The following is an 18,727-nucleotide window of genomic DNA, read 5'->3' on the forward strand; positions in this document are numbered from 1 at the left end:
GTCTAATCAGGGCTGTTCCGGACCCTTCCCCACCAGGGGACATTTGGAAATGTCCGGAAACATTTTCGATGCTGACAACTAGGGGCAGGGGTGCTCCTGGCACCTAGTGGGTAGAGGCCAGGAATGCGGCTAAACATCTTACCATGAAGGCACAGGACAGCACTCCATAGCAGAGATTTATCCAGTCCAAAATGAGGTTGAGAAACCCTACTCTATCACAACTGTATCAAGTGACAAAATAAAGACATGCTTACAATATAAAGCAAAAATTAAGGGCTTGCCATCAATAGGGAAAGACTGATTTACTGTTTCCAAAGCAAAGAATGGTGTATGCCTATGGTTTATGCCAACCTCCATGGCATTAGGGGGACTCACCTCTGGCTTTTTCTGATGACATTATGGACTACACGTGTACGTCTCCCACCAATTTTTATGTTGAAGTCCTAACCCCAATGTGATTGTATTTGGAGCTGGGCCTTTAGGAAGTCATTAGGGTTGTATGAGGTCATAAGCCAACCAGGGTCCCCACCCCTGACCACCACACACAACGAAGAGGTCATGTGATCACACAGCAAGATGGTGGCGACCTCTTCAAGCCAAGAGGCCTTCCTTGCCAGCACCTTCACTCTAGGACTTCTGAGCCTCCAGAAGTGTAAGAAAATAAATTTCTGTGGTTTAAGCCACCAGTCTATGGTACTTTGATAGAGCAGCCCGAGCCGGCTAACACAGATGGCCAACCACAGAATCTGAACTCCAGAGTCAGGTTTAAGCTTTCCGTGACCCTCGAAACAGCCGTCCTTTAGATGTTTCTCTGGCACGGCCTTTCTGACAACAGAAATAAGCAGCCACAGGTATTATCCCGAATGATAAACTGCGCTGCACTCACGCGGCACTTCCTCACCAAGTTTTTCCTAGCCATCAAATCAAATGCAAATATCAGGTGATTATTTTTAGGCAAAATTGGAGTGATTCAAATAAAAATTGAAAGGGAAAAAAATGAATGTAAGTGGGAAAGCTCCTTTTAGATGAGTAAACCGTCTCCTTCTTTAAGCACCTGAAGCCAAGAGTCCTTAGGACACAGCTCATTTGCTCGGCAGGTCTGGGCCTGAATCTTCCTTCCTCTCTCCCCGCTCCCAACCCCCCTCCCAGCCCACCAGGTACCTGAAGAGCCCTGCAAACTGGATCTACTGTACGAGTCACACTGACCCAATGTACACAGAAAATCCTACCTTCCAGGACTGGGTTGGACTGTAAAAGCTGCTCTTTGACTTGGTTCACTTCTGCTCCTTTTCCACAAACGGCTGCTACGTAGGACATAACAAGCTTGCTGGCCTCTGTGGATGAAAACAAATCCTATCAATAAATTAAGAAGAAATCTGGAAAAAAATTTTAGAGGAAGGAAATGGGTGTAGAAGATCCACTAATACTGTTTTCAAATGCCTTTATACCTGGGATTTAAATAATGTTTTGGAAATCTTTTAAAATATGTGTGCTTTCCACCAGTCAGAATGGCTAAAATCAACAACACAGGAAACAACAGGTGTTGGCGAGGATGCGGAGAAAGGGGAACCCTCTTGCACTACTGGTGGGAATGCAAACTGGTGCAGCCACTCTGGAAAACAGGACGGAGGGTCCTCAAAAAGTTAAAAATAGAACTACCTTACGATCCAGCAATTACACTACTAGATATTTCCCAAAGGATACAGAAACACTGAATCGAAGGGTACATGCACCCTGATGTTTACAGTGCAGTATCAATAATAGACAAACTATGGAAAGAGCCCAAGTGTCCGTTGACAGGTGAATGGATAAAGAGGATGTGGCGTATATATCCAATGGAATAGTACTCAGCCATCGAAAAGAATCAAATCTTGCCATTTTGCAACGACGTGGATGGAGCTGGAGAGTATTCTACTAAGCGAAATAAGTTAGTCAGAGAAAGACAAATACCATATGATTTCACTCATGTGGAATTTAAGAAACAAAACAAATGATCATAGGGGAAAAAAGAGAGAAGCAAACCAGGAAACAGACTTAACTATAGAGAACAAACTGATGGTCACCAGAGGGCATGGGGGGTGGGGGTGGGGGTTATATGGATGATGGGGATTAAGGAGTATACTGGTTGTAATGAGCACCGGATATTGTACCTAAGTGCTGAGTCACTAAATTCTATACCTAAAACTAATATTATACTGTGTATTAACAGGAATTTAAATAAAAACAAAAAAAATTAAAAATTTAAAAAAATATATTTGTGCTTTCTATTCAGTGACATGTCATTCATTCAGATACAATAAGAATTGCGCTTAAAAATTATCACCAGGATGAAAAAAAATTTGCTGAGTAATATAATCAACAACAATGTCAGGAGAACTATCTTCTTAAAGCAATCATTCACACATAATTACAATATTATACACAGATAATTCAAGCCAAAAATAACTTGGTAACCTGGGTAGTTTTACAGAAGTATTTTTAAAGTTTAAAAGAACTATCCTCCTCAAAAATATTTTCAAATCAAACTAGTTTGCTCACAACCAGACTAAATTAGTTACTCTTCAACTCAATTAAAAAGCCCAGCAGCTAATGTAAGGATTTGGTAACAAGAAAGTTAGCTTTTTCAGGGCACAGTTGTTTTCAAAGGTTTCACCAGGAACTCTGAAAGGTAAGCTGCTAAAAGAAGCCAGCCACGTGTGGCATACAAAGAATTCTTAGCTCAAAGGTGGGCAAGGTTTGTTTTTGGTGGCTTTATCCTTCGGTGTCTATCAGCCTGTGTCCCCTCCCAGCATCTGCCTCTTAGAACCTGATCTTTTGAATACTGCCTTCCAAGGAATATTAATATTCAGGGAAAATGAGGTCCAAAGTCAAATGAATTAGATGAAGTGAAATAGGTTTCTTTTTAAAGGGCTTCCTGGAGAATCATGTGCATGGCGGAATTCTGGAAAAGGCTCTAGAATGCTACATTTCCCAGACTGGTTTGCCATGGGATCTGTTTCTCACGGAGCTGTCCTCGTTCTGATTTTCCATAACCAGGGAGGGGCTCGACTATTAACTATCAGCAGAATTCCCTTCATTTGGGCAGTCGAGGCAAGGAGACTCATCAGAAATCTTGCTTTCTCTAAAGTCTGTGCACTGGTGCCACCATCTGAGAGCAGGACGCCTTCCTCTGATCTGAGTGACGATACCCCTGCCCACAGGTGTAAGGGGGCAGATCTCAACACTGCCCTTTCTCATAGAGAAACCTACAGGTGGCTTCCAGTCCCACCACGAAGAAGTAATAAATGAACAACTGGAATTCACGTTGGGCACAGTGCCCGGCACTTGCTTTAGGGCTTTAGAGCAACCCAAAAGCATTGACTAACAGAGCTACTGAGCACCAAGAATCCACACCAGGTCACATAGTTCTCAAGGCCTGACGCAGAAGCAAACAGGGTATAGGGAAAGCAAACAATCTCATGGAGCCCTGAGAAATAAGGTGGGAGACTGGGTACTTCTGCAATGGTTGCAGTGAAGTCTTCCTCCAGTGTGCTTTCTGGGTAATGAAAATGGGTCCACACAGGTTCTCTGGTGGTCTGTGATGGCTGGTTTCTGTTGTCTTCTTTTAGGGACTGCAACTGAGAAATGCCAATCTTTTCATCTTTGTGATTCCCTTCCTCCAAAGGGCCCTGTCCCTTCACACACCTTCCACTGTGTAAAGTTTCTGAACTACATTTTCCACTGTTCTCAGGATTTCAGAATCTAAAAGCTGGTGAATTATATATGGAGAGAGAGTTTATATGCTATCACGTGTCATTTGACTTCCTGGTGCCACAGTTCCCTCTACCCATTGGTCTGAACTGGAACTCTTCTTCCGGTCACTTCAGGATACTTTCTTTCTAGGCTCTCTGGCTTTCGAGTTCAGGCGAGGCTGCCCTCCCAGGAAATTCCTGACATCCTGTGCTGGCTGGTCTCCAACTCTGGGCCACCTCTCCTGAGTTTCCCACGCATCCCAACTCCAGTCTGGCCTCTGAAGCAACTCACCTCCAGGCCTGCTTTCCCATCATTCCACCTGTCATTGGTACCTTCGCTCCCCATCCTCGCCTCCACCTTCACACGTTATTATATCCCTGACAAGAATTCCTGGCCTATCTTTCTACCCATTACACTACTACAAGACTGGAAGTATTCATAGGCACAGTAACAGTCTCAGATGGTGGCAAATACACACACACACACACACACACACATTTATTTTAGATGAAAAAGTAAGTTTCCTTTTAGGTAAACTCACAATAAATATTAAAAGTCCAGGTCAGGCTGTTTTGTTTATTCCAGTGATTATGGACCTCACTGTAGCCAAACCTCAAACTTCAGATACATGACCACGCTGAGTTCTCTGGAAATCCTGTTCTGGACCAGGATGGACTCTTAGGGACAAAATGCTGGGGGTGGGGGTGGGGGCAGGAATCAACCAAGAATCAAAATTCTCTGGTGGCTGTTGGAACTGGTTTGGCCTCTCAGAGAATTTTTAATGGCCAGTATGAAAAGAATCAAGTTTTCTCAGGGTCAAATCTGTTTAAAAAACGGTACAAGGAGCAGATCTTTTGGAATTCGGATTGAACTTACATCTGGCTGTTAAACTAAATATAAACCCACAGTATCAACTGACATAGAAGAGGAGTTAACCTAATTGAAATTAGGAATGACGTTTATTAACTTTAAAATCTATTTAAGTAATTCAAATATAATTTTTAAATGTAGTTCAAGGATACTTACTCCTAAGTTGTTAAAAAGTTCATACATTCAATTCTTCACTATCTTCGGGAAATCTAATCCTGGATTCATTTTGGTAATTCATTTTTGGAAGCCAGGAGTAAGGGTAGTTTTCTTTAAACAATCTCGTTATCTAAAAGAGACAACTCTTAGAATTTTTCCCCTGACATAATACTTGATCTAAATTAAGCAGCTCATGAGATACTCAACACTTCAGAGAAGTAAGTAGAAGAGTAAGGATAAGTTGCAAGGTCCAACATAGTTTAGAAGACCGTTCTCCTAATATTTCACCATGCTGGAAACAGGAAATACAGTTTTCTCATGGAGCTTTCTGCTTCATTTCCTTTTGGCCCTTCTGTACTGAAGTTCAAATAAAGTTGTATCTTTATTCGAGTATGTAGATTTTTATCCAAAGCAAAACTTCACGTAATAACCTCTATGACTGAAATATATTTCTAAGAATCAAGAATTATCATCTTCTGTATTTCAAAGTCCAGTTTTTGGATTATGTTGATTGTTACAGAAACCAACTAAACATGACCTTGGCAATCACGGCATACAATTAGAAGCACTTTCCAAAACAACACTCTTGAACAGAGGATACTTTCATCCAGTAATCACACTCTTCACTGACAATGTCTTTCATGTACATTGTAAAAATAGAAAATGATTCTACTTGAGACAAAAAGGCATATTCTTCACGTCTACTCAAAACTCTGAAAAGCACAGCTATTTCAGACCTAAGAACACTGGCATTTAAAACTGGCAAAACATAACAGCATTTGCTTAGAATCAATTCTTAGTTTATCATTTTCTCTCACTCACAGATACTTCACATATGTAAATTTATGTACACATATATGTTTGAATGTAACGTGAATCCTAAAATTCATCAACAGTCAGACAAACGAAATATTAAGTCTTCCAAGTAAAAGTCTCTTCTCACCAGAAAATGGTAGAACACCTAGGGTTTAACAGATATTCTGCGCTAATGGGCAAATGGCCTGTCACACAATACTTGTAAATCAGACTGGATCAGGATTCATTCGACAAAGAGTAGAAAGGGGTACAGAAGATAGATTATGGAATTTTAAATTTCTGATAAGGAAAAAATGAGAACTAATTTAACTCTGTATTCTCTGGTACCTTGTAAAGGATTGTGAACAATATATGTCACCTGTTACTATGCAATTATCACATAATCATATAATTACATAGTAATATTTTTATGAAAGAAACCACTGTGAAGTAGCAGTAGGTGAATGAGAAAGGAAAAACAAACACTTCAGTGGACAACATTTGCACTCAGAAGGACAACAGGATGGGAATCTTGCTGCTAAGACAGCAAAACCTGTGCGTGTTAACTGAACGGGCTCCCATGGATTCAGTCACGGCATCAGAAGGAAAAAAACCAAAAACATATGGATACAAGAAAGGCTTATTTGAGTGTTCGTCACAGAACTTCTCATAAATTTATCCAGGAGTTAAAAGTATCCACGTATGCATTCATAGTACATGCAACACCATGAATGTCACGTATAGATCATATAACACACAGACATGTCATATAGCAAACAGCGCCACTCATTTCCACACACACACATACTGATATATTTATCTGCTTCTTCTATCTCTATACTTCTCTATCTCCTTGGTTAAAATATCCAAGTTTTTCTGGGCTCCTGGGTGGCTCAGTTGGTTGAACATCTGCCTTTGGCTCAGGTCATGATCTCAGGGTCCTAGGATGGAACCCCCCACCTTGGGCTCCCTGCTTAGCAGGGAGCCTGCTTCTTCCTCTCCCTCTGTCCCTCCCCGTGCTCATGCTTCTCCTTCCCCCTGCCTCAAATAAATAAATAAAATCTAAAAAAAGAAAAAAATCCAAGTTTTCCTAGGGACTGAGCTTACATAGGTCTCACAGTCAAGTGACCTAAAGACTAAGACTACCTAAATCAATGAGGCCAACTTTGTGTACAATGAAAGAAGGATTCTGCAACACAGAGGAACACCCTTTTCAGCAGCCACAAGTCTGCAAGACTGTAAAGTAAGCCAGCTGCAGCATATCCAAACTAGTCAGACAGGAGGCCTCAAACTGTTCTGGTCGTGGCACAAAAAGCATGGGTCTCGCAATGAGAAATGCAGTCTTTACGCTAAGAGGAATCATGATGGCAATGTTTCTACTGAAATACAACGCTATATACAAGTTGCTCTGCTCCTGGAAGTTGGCCACGAGATCTCTGATAATTAATATAAAACATGTGGATCAAGAGAGGCCTTTCTCACATGGGGAAGAAACAAAACACAAGCTCACTATAATTTGGGCTTCAGTCTGCTTAGCTGTTCTGCTTCCCTAGGACACCTCTGTGAGGAGATGTAAAGTCATACAGATGTAAAGTCGTACAAGGTTATTTGGGGTTCAGAACCAAAGGTCTTAATGAGCAAGGCAGGTTTCATAACTCTCTTAGCAGATGGCTGGAGAGTTCCTAGAAACTGATGTAACTGTAAAATTAGAAACCAAATAATTTATACTGTTTTCTTATGTCAGGATCATCATCTTAGGCCCACAGATTTATTTTGATGTCTTTGGAAAAAATGCAGTTATGATGGTTCGTTCATGTTCTGCCTCCCCTGCCCCCAGCAGTGGTTGAATGATTCTCCACGAACTATCTGTATTCACAGTAGTGAATTCTGAGTTCACTGCCTAGAAATACGGGCACTTTTATGAGGCATGATGAATTTTTTATTTAGCACAGCAGTAATGAATTAAATAGGACCCCAAAGGACTCAAAGAGTTCATGCCTCTCCCTGAGTGCCCACATTATATAATCACGTAGCATAAGAATATCTCCACTGCTTAAGGCCAATAACCTCATCATCCACCAAGGGGGTTTACAATCTCATTAAATTAATTACTTCTTGTAAAATAAGCCCTCTGATACTGCAGAATAGTCCTGTATAAGCTATCAAGTAAAGATTCTTACCGAAAAGAGATACTATGTGTAAATTATACAGCACATTCTGGGCCCTCCATAAATGTTAGTTCTCTTCTTCTTTCGTTTAATTACCAACAAAATCTTTAATAACGATGTGTACTCAAAAACAATTTCAGTGGACGAGATAATGTGGACGAGATAATGTGACATTTCAAAAGTGGCCTGGCATCCCTCTTCCCCACAAAACTGATGAAACCCCCCTCCAAATTCCTCACACGACCATGCTGCAATCTCTATATTATTTTCCATCATTTCATTTTCCTGTAAGTAATCTCCATGAAACAGAGACATTAATCAACACATAAATTCTATGCTTTACTCAGATGGATACTCTAATGACAACTAAAACCATGATAAAATTTGAGGTAATTTCTGTATCACTGCTTTCAAAATGAAAGAAAACTGGAAAGAGATGGAATAAGTAAACGAAGCACTAAATGTCCCTGGGGACAGAGAGGCAGCAGATGTTGTTGGGATCTATAAATGAAAAGGAAGAGCTTATTAGCAGCTACCAAAGAGTGTAGTTGAGTAGATATTTTAAAATAGCAGCTCTCAGGACTAGGGTCCACCTCTCAGCACTAGGAGGTTTAATGATAATGGACAGCCGAAGCATGACAAGATCCAGGAATCACAGTAGCTCAAAAATAAGATAAAGGCATCAAATGACCTCTAGGCAGTGCTATTTCAAGGTATGATCCAAAACCCAGCACTACTCAAAGTTGGTAGGTCGATGGACTATTACCGGTCTACACATGAGAACAGGCTTCCGTAAGTTTTCATAGCAATGTGGTCATTTATTTTGTCTGTTTAAACTAAAAACAATTAGAGGTTGCTTCTTCTATGTCTTCTTTTATTTCATTTTTCTGATATCAATCAGGTACAGATCTGGGGAGGGGAGACTGATGTTTCATGGTGGAAGGTCTGAGAAGCACTGCTCTAGAAGGCTATGGTACCCCCCTCCAGCTTCCCACCTGAAGTAGCACCTAGCCTTGTGTACAGCAAACAGAATGACCCTACCAGAGGGAAAAAGCAAAGGCCAAGATGCAGCTGTCCGTTCTTATGACAGGGCAAAGGGATCCTAGGAGGGACGAAATCTGGGGAGAATAGGGAGAAAAGGATTCCAAGTGGTGAGTGGTCTGTTGAAACCCAAAGGACAAGTTATTACGTAACGAAATATCAAGAGAAGAGAAAACTACAGAAAAAAAGAATGAACTCCATCCCACCAGATTTCTACCAGAGGAATGAGGTGTTTTTGCTTTTCTCAGAAAAGAATGAACAGCAACCCCTCTGAAATAGTACCAGCAACCTCCACTTAGCTTTTCAATAAGGAAGACATGTGAGCCCACCAGGAGATGGAATCTCAGTACGGGAGGGAGCAGTGTGGTTTACAACCCTCTGAGAAGGAGGGGGTCACGCACTGACATGGCTAATTAGTGGATGTGTTGTCTTCTTGGAATGTATGTTCCAGAGTAGATGAAGACTTGGCCAACACCAATCAAGCCAGTGACCACAACCCACTTCTGATGACTCAGGAACAAAATGATACAATCAGATTCTCAAAAAACGTATCTTCAGTCATGAAGAAGAAGGAGCAAAAACCTAAAAAAATTAATAGCCATAGGAATATTTTCATCTCTTCCTCCCTCATGCTTAAATAAAAAGAAAGATGTGCTGTGAATAGGCTTGAAGATACAGTCAAAAGGACTGGGGTAAGGAGAAGGTGGCATGAGATATACCAATATAAATGCCTCCTGTCAAGGGATATGGTTTTTAACTTGCCTTGCTACCATTTCCATTGGTCAACTTCGTAGCGAACGAGAAGCTGTACTACTTCTAAGAATTCAATTGTTTCATAAGAAAGAACTGGTTAGTGACAGAAGAGAGGCAAAAACTTTGCCCCAAGACACCAGTGTCCTCTTAAAGTGTCTACTATAAAGACAGAGTTCTGACAACCTAAAGATCTCACAAATTTCTGAACAAATAGAGGTTAAGAGCCCATCCCCAGAGATCAGATGAATGATCTAAAAAGGGACAGGAAACTAAATAATGAAATACTGCCTAAATATAATAGAGAGCAAAACTTCTAATGAAAAGTAGCACGGGCTGCAATTATTGAAAAGGAGAAAAGCATGAGAGTGAGGTGTTCCAGAAGTAAGGTAGGGACTAGTTCACACAGAACCTTATGTAACAAGCACAATGGACTTGACATTTATTTTAGTGCAACCGAAACCATTAAAATGTTTATATAAAAAAATATCTTGAGACAAATGAAAACAGAAAAACAATATATCAAAACTTAGGAGATGCAACTTTTAGGAGGAAAGTTTATAGTCACAAATGTATACATCAAGAATAAAGAAAGATCTCAAATAAACCTAATATTACACCTCAAGGAACCAGAGAAAGAAGAACAAACTAAGCTCAAAGTTAGGGGAAGGAAGGAAATAATACTGATTAGAGCAGAATTAAATGAAACATAGAACTGTAAAATGACAGAAAACATTAATAAAACTAAGAGATGGTTCTTTGAAAAGATAAACCAAATTCACAAACCTTTAACCAAGAAATAAGAGAGGTCTCAAATAAATAAAATTATAAATGAAAGAGGAGACATTCAACAAATGCCATATAAATACAAAGAACTTTAAGAGGCTAGTATGAACAATTACATGCCAACAAACTGGACAACCTATAAGAAATGGATAAGTCCCTAGAAACACACAAACTACCAAGACTGAATCATAAAAAATAGAAAATGCAACAGACCAATAACGAGTAAGATTGAATCAATAATCAAAAACCTCCCCAAATCAGATGGTTTCACTGTTGAATTCTACCAAACATTTAGGGGAGAATTAACACCAATCTCTCTCACTCTTCCAAAACACCGAAGAAGAGGTAACAATTCCAAACTCATTTCACAAAGCCAAACTTACCCTGATACCAAAGCCAGATTAGGACACTACACGAAAACTACAGATCAATATCCCCGATGAACACGGATGCAAAAATTCTCCATAAAATACTACCAACCTGAATTCAATGGCTTATTAAGAGCATCACACATGGGGGCGCCTGGGTGGCTCAGTTAGTTGAGCATCCAACTCTTGATTTTAGTTTAGGTGATGATCTCAGGGTCCTGGGATCAAGCCCTGCGTTGGACTCCATGCTCAGTGGGAAGTCTGCTTCAGGATTCTCTCCCTCTCCTTCTGCCCCACCCCTGTTCACGCAAACCCGCTCGCTCTCTCTCTCAAAATAAATAAATCTTAAAAAACAAAAAAAAAAGATCACACTCCATGATCAAGTGATATCATCCCTAAGATGCAAGGATGGTTTAACATATGCAAATCAATAGATGTGACACATCACATTAAGAGAATAAAAGATAAAAATCATATGAGCATCTCTATAGATGCAAAAAAGCATTTGATGAAATTCAATATCCTTTCCTGATAAAAACTCTTAACTAATTGGGCACAGAAGGAACATACCTCAACATAGAAAAGGCCATAAATGACAAGCCCACAGCTAACATCATACTCGATAGTGAAAGGTTGAGAGCTTTTCCTCTAAGATGAGGAATGGGACAAAATTGCCTGCTCTCACCACTCCTATTTGACATAGCAGTAGAAGTCCTAGCCAGAGCAATTATGCAAGGAAAAGAAATAAAAGATACAGAATCAGAAAGAAGTAAAACTGTCTCTGTTTGTAGAGGGATCTTATACATAGAAAACTCTGAAGATGCCACCCAAAAGAACTGTTAGAACTAATAAACTTATTCGATGAAGTTGCAGGAGAAAAGATAAACATACAAAAATCGGTTGTGTTTCTTTATACTGACAACAAAGTATCTGAAAAAGAAATAAAACAATCCTATTCACAAGAGCATCAAAAACAATAAAATACTTAAGAATAAATTTAACCAAGGAGGCAAAAGATCTCTCTACTGAAAACATAAGACACTCATGAAAGAAAATTAAAGACGACACAAATAAATGGAAAAATATCCTATGTTCACAGATTGGAAGAATTAATAGTATTAAAACGTCCACACTACCCAAAGAAATCTACAGATTCAATGTAATCCCTACCAAAATTCCAATGGCATTTCTCACAGAAAACGAAGAAAAAGTCCTAAAATTCATATGGACCTACAAAGAGACCACAAATAGCCAAAGCAATCTTCAGAAAGAAGAGTAAACCTGGAAGCACTATAAATCCTGATTTCAAAACACTACAAAGCTATGGTACTTGCATAAAAACAGACACATAGGGCAAAGAAACAGAATAGAGGAGCCCAGAAATAAAACCATGCATTTCCAGTCAACTAATATTTAACAAGGGAGCCAAGAATACTCAATGGTGAAAACACAGTCTTTTCAATAAATGGTGTTGCCAAAACCGGGTACTCACTACTCACATGCAAAAGAATAAAACTGAACCCTATCTTATACCACTCACAAAAAGTAACTCAAAATGGATTAAAGACTTAACTCTAAGACCTGAAGCCATAAAAATCCCAAAAGAAAGCACAAGGCAAAAGCTCTTTGATATTGGTCTTAGCAATGATTTCTTAGCTATGACATGTGAAGTGCGAACAGCCAAAAGCAAAAATAAACGAGAGGGACTGCATCAAACTGAAAAGCTTCTGTAGAGCCCAAGAAACAAACAATAAATGAAAAGGCAACCTACAAAATGCAGGAAATATTTGACAAGTCATGTATCTGATAAACAGTTAATATCTAAAACAACTCAATAGCAGTAAATAATTATAATAATCTGATATAAAAATAGGAAAAGGACGTGAATAGGTATTTTTCCAAATAAGACATTCAAACTGCTTAACAGGTACCTGAGGCTGTGCTCCACATCACCAATCATCAGGGAAATGCAATTCAAAATAACCCAGAGCGATCACCGCGTACTTGTTAGAATGGGTATTATCAAGAAAAGCAAGAGACAGCAAGTGCCGGAGAAAATGTGGTGAAAAGGAAAGCCTTGGGCACTGCTGGTGGGATGTAAATTGGTACAACTACTACAGAGAACAGTACACAGAGGCTCCTCAAAACTTCCAGTGATGGGATTAGTGTCCTTATCTCGCTCTCACTCATTCTCTCTCTCTCTCTCTGGCTCTATCTCTACCATGTGAGGACAAAGAAGGTTTTCACCAGGAACCAAATCAGCAGGCACCTTGATCTTGCACTTCCCGGCCTCCAGGACTATGAGAAATAAATACGTTGTTTAAGCCACCCGGTCTATGGTATTTTGTCAAATCAGGCTGAATTGGCTAAAAGAAGTGGGGACTCTAGAACTTTATATATACTACCAGTGTTGAATTCCAGCTCTGCCACTTTCTCACTGGGAAGTTTGGACATGTTGGTTAACTTTTCTGTGGCTCAATTTCCCCGTGATGAAAATTGGGGTAAGAAGAATAGCGACCCATGTAATATGCTAAAGCACGATGCCCAGCACAACGTGTACTTATGTAGGGTAGCTACTGTTATTACCCAATGGCATGGCAGTGGTTCCCTCATGGGAGGGAACAGAATCAGAATTTGTCAGTTTCACAAGAGGCTATAAAAATGGTCTAAAATTTATAAAAATAAACAAGATTCTACATTTAAGCTTACAATACTTCGTTCGACAATACTAGATTGAGCATATCTGACCTAACAGAGGCGGACATACAAAAAACCTACAATATCTTGCTTGATGAAAAGACTGGTATGATTCCATACATGTGTTATATTAACAAAAGCCTGGTATCCATATTAGGAGGGGGAATAGTTCCACCATAACCAAGACCAAACTGGAAGTGTTTATTGCGTCTGTCTCTCTTCTTGGGACGTAATTTTGTGAAGCATATAGAAAAATGGGATCATTCCAGACTAATAGGACCATGATAGTGAGGGATTTGAGAATGAGATCTAATCTTCCTAGTATATGCTCTTAAAAGCACCCTGTATTTTTCCTTCACTACACTTTACATTCTGTATATGGACTATATGTATACAGGCATACATACAATATATGTGCTTATGCAGTACACGTACTATGTACATTATATAAAACACAGAGTTATTGTCTATCTCCTCCACTAGTTTACAAATTCAATAGGGACAAGGATGGTACCTGGCTCACCAGTGTATCACAAGTACTTAGTATAGTACCTTTCACCTTATTTGTATTCCTAATTTGTACTCAAAAGTTATTTCCTGGGGGCTCATAGGTGGCTCAGCCGGTAGAGTGGCTGACTTGGCTTTGGCTCAGGTTATGGTTTTGGCATCCTGGGACTGGGCCCCCTGTCAAGAAGTCTGCTTGAGGATTCTCTCCCTCTGCCCCTCCCTATCCCTCTAAAATTAATAAATAAATCTTAGAAAAAAAATTATTTCCTGGATGAATGAGTAAATGAATGTGCATCACACGGGAAATTTTTGAAGACAAGGGATGTTTATTTAGCCCTAGGAAGATACCATGGATGACTTCAAATAACTGAGTGACTGCCCCGTAGAAAAGAAAGTACACTAACTGGATAAGGTTCCAGACGGCAGAGGTAAGACCACTAGGCAGAGGCAGAATCCAACTCTAGGTAAGAAAGAACTTACGTTAGCTGAACCTGTATGGCAAATGTAGCAGTCTGCTTTCCAAAGCAGTGAGCCCTCCATCACAAAAGCAGGGAGTCTGGCTGTTCTATGGGAAGGACCCTACAGCAGGAAGTGTACAACTACAATCCCTTCCAATGATATAAGACTATGCTTTCTTTCCATTCTTACTTTTCGTTCTTTTTTTTTTTTTCTAAAGATTTTATTTATTTATTTGAAAGCGAGCAAGTGAGGACAGACAGGGGGAGGGGCAGCGGGAGAGGCACAAGCAGACTCCCCACTGAGGAGAGAGCTGATGCTGGGCTCAATCCCAGGACTCCAGGATCATGACCTGAACCAAAGGCAGACACTTAACCAACTGAGCCACCCAGGCGTCCCTGTTACTTTCCGTTCTTACATGCCAGTCAATAAGACTTTAAAGGCATAAGTTTTAAGAGGGGCTTATGAACAAAATATTCATTTCAGTCAGTTGACTGAAATACTCATGGGCAATTTTCTTCTCTTAATAATCAAAGGCTCAAAGTATGCTAATCCGATCACTTAATAGCCAAGCAAAGTAGAAATGTTTAAATCCCTTTTTGGCAAACTAGTAGAATCATCGGAGGCTTGCGTATAAAACAAGAACGTTTTATAGATAAAATGGCTGCGAAAATACCATCTCCCTCATTCTCCTCCTCCTTCAGGGACGTATTAGTTCCATCAAAGAAACTCACTGACAACAGTGGTTTTGACCTGCCCAAGTTTGGACTCAGAGAGCACAGCTCTTCTAAATTTTTTCCAGGTTAGCTGGGCACCATGTGTAAAATCACTTTTTCACTCAAAAGCATCATCAATCATATGAATTGTTTTTATTAAAAGTACAAGAAAAAAAGCATAATCTCTCTATTCAAGAGTCTGTTTTATGGGGAGGTTGCCAGCCCATCTAAAAATATATAGAAAAATCTCAATTCCTTAAGCTTCAAAGACTTTGGAGTGAAATTAAGCATTTTTCTAGTATATCCCCTCCTCACTCTTTACCAGAGGTAAGATGTGCCTGTGGCCTCTCAAAGCCCAAACAATTCGTCATTCGTCAAAGAAATGGTAAGACCTCACAGGTCTGGGGCCTTGGAGGAAAAGTAAAAGACCCTGAAGTAGATCCGGAATCTGGACAAACTCCCACATTGGTTGAAATCCCTTTGACAGGTACCCGTTTCTTCCTGTGAGAGATCTAAGTCCTTCCCAGAGAACATTCCAGGATCCTCATCAGCAGCCTCCCGCAAAGGAGCCATCACAGTGGCCCTGTGCAGCTTCATGCTAATGAGGCCCCACCTGCCCCCCGCTCGATCATCATCTGTGTGGCATCTACCTTCGACAGAGGAGAAAGGAAGGTTGCCCAGGGCTGGCCTTACCTGTTTTTCCTGCTCCGCTTTCCCCAGTAATGAGAATACATTGGTCTTTATCTTGATCTCTTAGGGATCTGTAAGCTTCATCTGACAGGGCAAATCTGCAGGGGATAATGGGAGAAAAGTCCTTAAAATTCAGCTCATTATCATGTTTATCAGATGTAACCACAAGCTCTTCAAAGGACACTGATATGCTTTAGATAGGAAGCTCAGACATCGGATTTTATTTCCTTCAAATTCTTAAAGGAAATAAATAAACCCATCCATCCTTGTGGCCCAGGCTACCTTTTCCTTCGCATTCCCTAGTAAACAAAATGGTACCAATTCACTGCACTGCGAAGACTTGCTTTATTTAACCCACACGCAATACTTCAGGTTCATTTTATTAAAATCTGGGCAATTCAGAGAAAAAAGGAGAAAATGTCACATCACATGTTCAAAACTGGATGATGCAGAGGTTTGCAGAACAATACACCGGTTTCAAAACAATGAGAAAAAATTTTTCTCGAACATTAGAAAAACGCTATCAAATACCAAATACTTGGTATTAGCATCATTAAGCTGAAGACAGAACTACTGCCTTCACAGACACCTAAGTGAGGCTAACCACCCACCAGCGGCCAGAGGTATCACACATCTGCCACGGGTCCTGTCCAGTCCCAGGCCCTGGAGCTCCTCACTGGGCCCTGTGATGACAAAGGGCCCCCTATCCAGACCAAGTCAGTCCTCAGGTTGATCTTCCCTGCCTCGAAATTACAGACGAGGTAAAATGTGCCCCCTCTAGCTACTGAAAAATAATTTTGACAATATGGTACTGTGTTTAAAATAGGTAAAGTCTCTCTTCTAATTCATTTATCAATGAGTACTTACCACGCGTCTACCTTGTGTAAAGAATATGCTGGGAATGTAAAGATAAGTTAGACTCAGCCCTGTTTCAGGAATTCTCAGTCAAAAGCAAGGGAGAGAGATAGAAATAGAAAACAGCAACCCTACAAGTTAAAAGCAATGAGAAAGATATGTGCAAACATTGCAGAACAAGACAGAGGCCTCAGGGGTTGGGGAATGGAGCTGCACAATCTTCAGGGGTAGAAAAACCAGTCCTAAAGAATACAGCAGCAAGACTAAGGGCTTTTAGGCAACAAAGCAAAAGAGAAAATAACCTAGAGTATGGGGGGGGGGTTAGGGGGGTCTACGAGCAGTTCCTTGCTGCTGGAAGGCAAGGCATAAGGAAGGAACAGATGAGCGATAAACCAGAGAGAGAGATGGGCAGACTCCAAATGAGAACAGAGATGATAAGGGAGCCGCACTCCAGGACTGTAAGCAGGACAGTGGCAGGATCAGGTAAGAATTAGATAGTAATCAGAGCTAAAAACAGCAACATTTAGAGCACTGTCCCCAAGCCCTTCCTATTTAATCATGTTAAATCTCACAACAAAACTACTAAGAATAAATTATTATTAATCCCATTTCCAGAGATGAAACTGTGGCACAGAAGACATAACGTGCCACGGTCCCACGGCCAGTGGGACACACTGGAGCCAGAACTGAGCCCTGCCTCTGACCACCGCCATACAGCGTGTCTGCATTTGGGACAGAGCCACAAGAGCGGACGTGACACCCGTCTGGAGACAGGGAGGCCAGGGAAGGGCCGGGCTCCAGGGAGAGTGCAGATGTGGCTAACCAGACCACAGACAGCCTTTCAATCCATGACTGGCTTTTCTTGAGAAAGAGTGTAGCACCATTAATACTGACAGTTTACTGAGCGCCTTCACTGTGCCGGGATGGGGTGCTCGCATATTCAAAATCAGATTTGATCCTCAAAACAGATCTATGAAGTAAAAGTTAGCCTCCTTAAAGAAAACTGACCCAACTCAGACTAAGACATGACGTGACATGTCTGTGATCCCTTTCCCAGGAAAGTCATAACCTTACCCAGAAATACCGTATACCACATTCTTCCCCTCTTGTCACATCCTCTTAGCACTATCTGTGATGTTATCTTCTGGCTGGACTACTGTGGGACCCTCAGAGAGCCTTATTCTGTAACCATGATTTCGATGAATCCAATGCCTTGCCCATAATAAGTATACTCTAAATGCATTTGCTGAATCAATGTCTGAATGAGAAAAAAGAAAGAAAGAAGAATGGAAATATCTGGCACAAGGGACTTTTTTGACTAGCAGGTGCCTTTAGCCTGTTTCTGTGACCAGTGCATGGTGATCTCCTTCTGCCCAGCAAGGTCTTACTCTCCCCTCAAATCCCTTGCAGCCATTCCCTATCTAACCAGCACCTTGCTCGCCCCCCAAGACCACTCAGCATCCCTCTTTCGTGTTCTCTGATGCCTCCAGGTATCACTGCATACCAGGGAAAGTGAAAAACACAGTGATGGTGGGAGCGGAAGACGCCCTGGGTAGGATTCTCTAGACCTCAGATCCACAACTCACCACCTACCTGACCTTGAGCAAGTCCCTTGCCCTGGCCGAACGGCAGATTCTTCATGTACAAATTGGAGAATGGAGCCACATGTGTTAGCTTAGAAGGCTATATAAAAGCTCTTTAAGTGTTGTAAAGCCCGAAATAAACATGTGAAATCTTTCTGTGTTACAATCTGTTATGTACACATCTTCTTATCTGTTACCGAACATAAGCCCCTCCAGGGCACAGCCTTTCTATCTAGTTAATCTCTGTGCCGTCCTGCACAGTTATAAACACAAGACCCCGTCAATACCAAAATATGAAAGAATGAATGAGTGAATTCTCTCCAAGTATTGACAAAGTCACTACTGCAGTGAGCCCCATAGAATGGTAATCAGGAAATTCATTTCTTCTCATGACCTTCCTGCAGGAAGGAAAAGCAGTGCTTCGATTTCTTACCAGCCTCACTCCCCTCCCGTTCCTCTCACCTCCACGCAACAGTGCAGAGATGCCCCTATCATCATCCTCATTGGCAAGAAATGCAGGAAAACACATCATGGCAAAAACAAGCGAACTTTTCCAA

At 40.8% G+C, this 18,727-nt stretch overlaps 1 protein-coding gene across 3 annotated transcripts in view; it reads right to left on the reverse strand.

Annotated features, from left to right (window-relative positions):
* Nucleotides 1-18,727, reverse strand: part of MYO1B (myosin IB) — a 175,766-nt gene that overhangs the window by 76,199 nt on the left and 80,840 nt on the right. For all 3 annotated transcript variants that reach the window (XM_040642629.1, XM_040642635.1, XM_040642630.1), the window contains exons 4-5: nt 15,736-15,830; nt 1,230-1,334 (exon numbers count right to left, since the gene is read on the reverse strand). In XM_040642629.1, coding sequence (XP_040498563.1) covers nt 1,230-1,334; nt 15,736-15,830 — 200 coding nt within the window. The remainder of the gene's footprint in view (nt 1-1,229; nt 1,335-15,735; nt 15,831-18,727) is intronic.

This window comes from Ursus maritimus, unplaced genomic scaffold (genome assembly GCF_017311325.1).
Source record: "Ursus maritimus isolate PB19 unplaced genomic scaffold, ASM1731132v1 scaffold_1, whole genome shotgun sequence".
Taxonomy (NCBI): Eukaryota; Metazoa; Chordata; class Mammalia; order Carnivora; family Ursidae; genus Ursus; species Ursus maritimus.